Source organism: Fukomys damarensis, unplaced genomic scaffold (genome assembly GCF_012274545.1).
Source record: "Fukomys damarensis isolate Sample0158 unplaced genomic scaffold, DMR_v1.0_HiC HiC_scaffold_37, whole genome shotgun sequence".
NCBI classification, from domain to species: domain Eukaryota; kingdom Metazoa; phylum Chordata; class Mammalia; order Rodentia; family Bathyergidae; genus Fukomys; species Fukomys damarensis.
In genome coordinates, this window is record NW_022900949.1 from 43,638,384 (window position 1) to 43,646,059 (window position 7,676).

A 7,676-nucleotide genomic window follows, 5' to 3' on the forward strand; every position below is an offset into this window, starting at 1 on the left:
TTAATAGGAAGAAAGTAAATATTCTCCCCCTATTTTTCCTTGTTTATTTTTTGTGACAGGGTCTCACTATGTAGTTCAGGCTGGCCTTGAACTTACTATATGTAGCACAGGCTGGCTTCAAACTCAGCAATGCTCTGGACTCAGAGCAACACTACACCTAGTCCCCAAATCATTAAAGAGAACAACTACAACAAAACTGCCAGTGTGTTAAACAGCTCCACAGTTCCTCAAAAACAGTTAATTAATGACCAATCAATTATGGATAAATAAACAAAACAACTGGAAATACATTCACACAAAAAGTACACAAATGTCCACAGAAGTTGTGTTTATACTAGCCAAAGAATGAATAAACTCAAGTGTCTCTCAACAGGTGGATAAACCAAATGTTGTACAACCATACAACAAAATATTCAGCCATGAAAAAGAATGAAGTACTAATATATGCTATAACATAATAAGCCTTGAAAACAAAGCCAGTGGACTATTTTTAAGTCAAAACCAATCAAATCTGTTGAGACAAAAAGTAGGTGAGTGGTTGTCAGAAGCCAGAGGGGAAAGGGAAAGAGAATGACTATTATAGAATATGAGGTTTCTCACTGGTATGATGAAAATATTCTGAAATTAGATAGTGGTGATAGTTGTACAACACCACAAATGTATTAAAATCACTAAACTGGGCCGGGGATTTAGCTCAGTGGTTCTGCCGTCTGCCTCACAAGTACAAGGACCCCAGTTCGATCCCCAATACCAAAACAAAACAAATCACTAAACTGTACACTTTAAAAGGTGAACCTGCCAGGCATGGTGGAGCATACCTACACGATCCTAGCAATTGGGAGGCTGAGAGGAGGGTCGTGAAGAGTTCGAGGCCAACCTAAGCTATAGAATAGTGAGTTCAAAGCCAGCCTGAACTACATAGCCAGACCGTCTCAAAAAAAGGGTGAACTTCATGGTATAGAGTATCTCAATAAAGTTATTTGCTAAAAAGCCCAAAAAGGAAAAATAATAGGGGCCTTTCAACGCCTTTCATCTCAGGAGTCAATCTTGCACCCTTAATCCTTCCTTAAGACTAGTTAGTGAACCCAAGGGTTTGTCCTAGCAGTTCCCTGGTGTCATCATCATCATCACCACTCTGTCCAATATTAGTACAATACAGGCTTTTAGGCTACTGCTTAGGAAGACACTCTTCATTCAACAGTAAGTAGTTTGTATCTTGGCACTTGAAGGATTACACCCTATTCATCCAAATACAATGTAACTCCCTCCTACTCAAGTAAGAAACCTCAAAGAAGCATTCTGGGTGCTCCAGAGACCAGAGAGAGTCTTGGGAAAGGATGTCCCTGGGTCAGAGCAAGCCACTACCACCCCATAGTGCTGTGACCTAACCTGTACTCAGCTCCACCCCCAACCATCAACCATGTTCCTCTTCCAATAGAGGAAATGGCAGGGGGTGCGAGGACCTCCAACAGAGCAGCAAGCATCCCATTCAGCCTCTGATCCTCATTTGAGCCTCTTCAAAAAACAAGGCTCAAAAAAAAAAAAAAAAAAAAAAAAAAAAAAGGAAAAGAGAAAAAGAAAAAGAAACAGAAGGCTCAGGCAGTGTCTACAATAAGCAGAAGCACTCACTAGTGCTGGTCCACTCAATAGTGGGTCCCTTGCTGGAAGAGAGGTTAGGTAGACTCTTAAAGACATTGGTGTAGGAAAAGATTTTATGAACATGGATTTTATGTCCATGAAATAGCATAAACAATCAACAAGTGGGATCTCTTCTTATTAAAAAGCTTCTGCACAGCAAGAGAAACAACCAAGAGTGGGAACAGACAACCCACAATGTGGGAAAAAATTTTCACCAGCTGTTCCTCAGACAAAGGTCTGCTACCTAGAACATATAAAGAATTTTAAAAAAATCAGACCTCCCAAATTTAAAGAGCCAATCAAAAAATGGGCATCTGAAATGAACAGACATTTCTCAAAGAAGCAGAAATTACAAACACATGAAAAAATGTTCAACATCACTGGTCATTTGAGAGATGCAAATGAAAACAACATCTCACCCCAGAAAGAATGGCTGCTATCATGAAATCAACCAATAACAAATGCTGGCAGGGCTGTGTGGAAAGAGGAACCCTTCTCCACTGTTGGTGGGAGTGTGGACTGGTGCAACCACAGTGGAAATCAGTATGGAGATACCTCAAAGAACTAGGACTGGAGGTCCCATTTGACCCAGCTATTCTCCTGCTGGGTTTCTTCCCCAAAGAATTAAAAGAATCATACCATAGTGATATATGTGCACCCATGTTCATAGCAGCACAATTTGTAATAGCTAAAACTTGGAAGCAGCCCAACTGCCCATCAACGGGAGCCTGTATAAAGAAAATGTACTTTTAGTACTACTCGGTCATAAAAACTGAGAAATTAGAGACATTTATAGCTAAATGTTTGCACATTGAGGCAATACTCAAGTGAAATAGGACACACATGTAAATACTGAATAGTTTCTCTAGTGTGAGAAACTGAAAGTATAAATAAGGACTAAAAGGTATAACAGATAATGTGAAATAGGAAGAAAAGGGACAAAAGGGAAGGGGAAATAGGAGGGGAAAAGGAAAGGAAAAAAGGGAATGGAATTAATATGAGAAAATGAAATAATGAAAAAGTCTTTGTAGATAGGGAGGGATGGGGAAAAAATAAGAGCTAAGATGAATTATGTAAAGGTGCAAATATCCAATGATGAATGTCCTTATATTGCATGCCTAAAATGTAGCAATAAAATTAATTTTAAAAAATAGTGGGTCCCTTGAAATTTCCTGACATGTAGTTAGTTCCTGCATGTGGGCCTCATCTCCCCAGTTTGTACTGGGGATGGGGTTAGGGAGGAAAGCACCAGATTAGAAGTCAAACGTCAGGATTCTAGTCTGGGCCCTCTGTCCAAGTTCTCAGACGCCTCAGGAAAGCCTACAAGAAAGCCAAGCATGTGGGTAGCAGCCTCTCCGAAAAGATTCCACTGAGTGTTCCACTCTGGCATCTGCAGGAACCTGGGACCCAGGAGAGGAGTCCGAGTCCAGGTCACATTGAAGGACTGGGCCGCCCCAGGCTTCCCGGTGCAGGGCCGATTTCATCTCTCAGAAAAGGGTATAGCTCAAGACCCCATTCAGCTGCCCACTGCTCAGGATGGGAAGACAAGGTAGAAAGACTGACCCTTTTACCCAGACACATGAGTGGTACTGTGCTCGTGTCTCCCTCACTAAGGCGTAAAGGCCGGCGGGAGGGTCTTGTTGGTTTACCCCAATACCGGGGTAAGGGACCGGACACGCGGGGGGGAGCTCAGTAAGCGCCCGGACCCAGCCCGCCACACAGAATGCAACCAGGCATGGCGTGGCCTGCCTGGTCCTCTCGAAGTCACTACTCCTGCCCGCCATGCGCCCAACATCCCAAAGGGGAGAAAGGGGCCCGGGCGGTCGCCCCCACAATGACTCACCAGGGAGGCCGCCGCCATGACGGGCGCCAGAGAAGCCCTAGGTAGCAGCTGAGGCAGTTGCTCCGGTTCGGTTTCCGCGCCGCCAACCGCCGCCAATAGCAACGCAGGGCGCGTCGCTGCGCCCCGCCCACCGCAGTTAAAGGAAAAGTGCCTCGGCTTTCTACAAGCCAACAGGAAGCAGAGCTGTTCGGACGACACCGCGGCCTCCGCGCCCAGCTCCTCCAAGCCAACCGATCTACAGCCCACGATGCCAAGAGTCTCTGTCCACTGTCACTCATTCCTCTTGAGAATTTTAAAAGCCCAGACGAGGGCTTCGCTCCACCATACCGTCGCCCAGTTACGTCATGGGAAGCGCAGCCTTTTGGGAAATGCAGTGCCGCGCCACCCATACCCTATAGTCCAGAGGACCAGAAAACTACACTTCCCGAGATTCTGAGGGGCTGCCGAGGTTTTATCACCAGGAACTACTGCCTTAAGGATGCCGGAGAAGGACAAGTGAGTGGCCTTCACTCGCGCAAGTTTTGACTGCAAGCCAGTTATTTGCTGCCTGGAACTCTAAGTACGGCCTTCCGAACGCGCTTGAGACAAGTGTGGATTCACAAGAACATAGATCACTCGGAATCACAACTCTAGAGTTGCTTTGATTTGACTCTCAGTTCTCTCCTGATTCAGTGTGTGATCTCAGGAAAATATGCCTGTGCTCTCTGGACCAGCTTCTCTGTTTATGTTAACGAGTGAGTGGAATGTAGCCTACTTTCGCAGGAATAGCTGTTGGAAGAGGCAGTACGGCAGTTTGACCAGTAGAGGCCGGCCCTACTCCCTTTTTGAGGTCCAAAGGCCCAGTCTGTCCTTAGACCTTTTCTCTACCAAGCCTCCCAGGGGGCATGTGACCCTGAACGGGTTTGTTTCACAAGATTCAAGAACTTTCCCTCCCCTCCTGGACAGGCCAACTTGTCCAGACTCCCAACACTGATTAGGTTCTGTCCATCTCTGAAGCTTTTCACGACACATCAAGACCTGAGAGTCTGTCCCTGGATCTGCAAATCCTAGCTAGATTCAGTAAACTCAAACTGGCAAGGGCAGGAGAACCTCTGATTTAGACCTAAAAGGTCTGAGGCCAGAGGTGAGAATCAGTCATACACTTAATCCCATTTTAAACATGATGTGGCACAGGACCGGTTCCTTTACCTTAGAAATGTTTGGGCTAATATAAATTAGAAACTATGATATCCTTAGAACAAATATTGTTGCTCTTCACACTCACCCATACCCACACCCTGAAATGTTCAACACTGTTCAAAGGATAATTTTCTAGTCTCCCCATCAACGTTCCCATCATATTCAGTTGTTTTGTCTACCAGCCAAACATTTAGAAGGGGAAATTACAGAAGAAAAAAATATAGAAAAATATATCAATATTATCAATGTATCAATTATATTGATAAACTATATCAATTGTTGGGTGGTATTTTTAGTTTTGGGGTTTTATTTTTGTCAATTTTATCTATGGAGTACTTTTGATCTTTAGGAGCTTGTACTTTAGAAAACAATTCAGGGAAGCTTCTGTAAAATGGTTTTCAAACCAGGCATCTTAGTACATGCCTATAATCCCAGCACTCAGCAGGCTGAGGCAGGAGGATCACCAATGCGTTCAAGGCCAGCTTGGGCTACATAGTTCAAGGCCAGCCTGACCTTGTCTCAACGTCACCAAAAAATAAATAAATAAATAAAATGGTTTTTAAATGTTAGGTTTGCTCAAAGTGACAGCACTGGATGATTTTACTCACCCTCCCAGTCTTCCCAGATTACTGCCTTCTGTATCCTTACCCACCAGGGAGGAGGTGTGGGGACACCGCACCTGACTCATGCCACCTCCATTAGACGGGACTCCCATTCTGATTGAGGGTTCCGTATTGTGCCAGAGCTCTGTTTTAGGGTGTTAAAGGTGGCTGCAGGGGAGCATCTTTTTTCCTGTGCCACCATATTGGGGAGGTCTCTGTCCTGGTACAGAGCCCACAGGCAGGTCCCTGTGGCAGAGCCTGTTATCCTGGGATCATTCACCACCCCTCTAACCAAGGACCAAGGCCATCCCAGCTCAGTACAGGGAAAGAGGGATGAAAGGCTGGACATTTCCCACTGAACCCAACTCAGCCTGCACCTGGGAAGCCCCATATACTGTCAGTTTTCCCTGCACCTACTGATGGTTGCCATTTGAAACTCTGAGCAGGGCAGTTCAAGACTTTTGCTAGGGTCAAGCAGATATGGAGATGAGAACAGGCCCTGTCACCTCCAAGCTATACCACCTCTCCCAGCTTGTGTGGTCACAACTGTAAAATAATCATGTTACACTGTCATGGTGAGGGAGGGAAATTCCACAAGCTATTAATTCATGCCCAAACTTGACATCAAGTTGTCAGTTAATATATATTGTGTGACATCATGCTTCCTCTGGTCCATTGATCTGGCTAACATCTCTCTACCTTTATTCAACTGCTCTTCCTCAGCTCTCTCTCCTTCAGCCATGCTGATCTTCCCACTGTTTTTAAACAAGAATGTACCCAACCAGAAGCTGGGTGTGGTGCTGCATGCCTATAATCCCAGCACTTGGCAGGTTGAGGCAGGAGAATCACCATGAGTTTGAGGCCAGCCTGGGTTACCTAGTGAGTTCAAGGCCAGCCTACATGGCCAGAACCTGAATCAAATGGGAAGGTACCAGCCATGCCCCCATCTCAGCCCTTTTACGCTGGCTCCTGTACCAGTGCCCTTAACTTCCATCAGGACTGTTCAAATGTCATCTCAGTGTAGCCTTCTCTGACCATTCCACTTAAAATGCCACCCAACCCCACCCCTTTCTCTGCTTTATTTTCCTCCAGTAAATTATAACCATGTAACACTCTGGACTTGACTGTCTTCTTCCCGTAAGAATATTGGCTCCAGGGGACAGATATGAGTAGGACTCAGAAGAGGAAGGGTGGCCTGGGTGTAAGCAACTGACTCAACAAAGATCTGGGAACTGGACTGAACAGGGGTGTGATAAGCAAGGACAGAGTAGGTGGGGTCAGGAATGAGGCAGATTGTAAGGCTACCCAGTGTATACAAGAGTAGCCTTAAATGACCAGGGAGCCACGAGTCCTCTCCTAGGGCTGAAAAGAGCCAAAAGAAAGGCTCCATACAGATGGGTCTGTGGCTCTAGGCCCACCTGTTGTGACAGTGACCCTGCTAGGTGGGGGACTTCCCCAGGAAGTCCCACAGCAATTCTGGACCTCAGTGGTCCAGACATGTGGAACTGGCATGCCAGCTTTCTCTAAAGGCAGGCCATGCTCCCAGACTGAGGATAGATCCAATGGGGCCATCAACCTTCAGCCTCACCCAGCCCTGCTCCTCCATCCAATGGCCATGCCACTCTAGTAAAGTCTTCACTGGTAGGGACGTGAGAGTATACCTCTGGAAGAGGATCCACCTTGGGCCTGTGCTTCCACATTGCAGGCAGTGGGTGGCGTGACTGGAGCTGCCATAGGATACCAGGAAATAGTGGCATCAGTGAACCAGAAGTACCTTAGGAGCAGCTTCCAGGAAGTGTGTGGACACAAAGCCGGCCAGTGGCTGCACTCCTTGCTACCCACTCGGGTGAGTGGGAAAGTGTCTGTGTGCCAAGTTCTCCTACCCATGTCTCATGAACCCAACCCATCTCCTCCCTTCCCTCCCTTCCATGAATCCCTTCAAAGAGGCCAGGCCTCTTTCACAATACCTAGGGAGAGGAGAAAGGGCCAGCACAGCACAGCTGGGAAAAAAGAACAAATCCCACAAGACTGAAGCCCCCTGCCTTGGCCCTGCACATACAAACACACATAAGGTTTGGACTCAAAGTTGAAAACTTTTCCAGTAGATAAAGTAAATGGAGCTTCAGAACTGTGAGGTCTCCATCTTGGCTGCTGTTTAACACTTCCACAGGGGAAGCCTAGGCATCAGTTTTAAAAAGCCTTCTGGGTGAGAACAGTGGGCAGTCAAGACTTCGAATAATTGCTTTAGACCAGCATTGATGGAAAGAACTTTCTGGTATGATGGAAATACTCATCTGCATTGCCCAGTGGTGGTAGCCACTGGTCACATTTGATTATGCACATTTGGAGTGTGGTTAGTGTGGCTGAGGAACTGACTTTTTATTTCTTTTTTTTTTTTTTTTTTTTTTTTTTTT

General features: G+C 45.9%; 1 protein-coding gene across 4 annotated transcripts in view; it reads right to left on the reverse strand.

Annotated features, from left to right (window-relative positions):
* Positions 1-7,676, reverse strand: part of Poc1a (POC1 centriolar protein A) — a 106,559-nt gene that overhangs the window by 77,186 nt on the left and 21,697 nt on the right. Inside the window, exon 1 of one of the 4 annotated variants that reach the window (XM_010625422.2) lies at positions 3,482-4,033. The exons of 1 other annotated variant lie outside the window; for it this stretch is intronic. In XM_010625422.2, coding sequence (XP_010623724.1) covers positions 3,482-3,499 — 18 coding nt within the window. In that variant the 5' untranslated portion in view covers positions 3,500-4,033. Of the gene's footprint in view, positions 1-3,481; positions 4,034-7,676 lie in introns of those variants that run through there. 2 more of the 4 variants (XM_010625425.3, XM_010625426.3) reach the window with 2 other exon arrangements.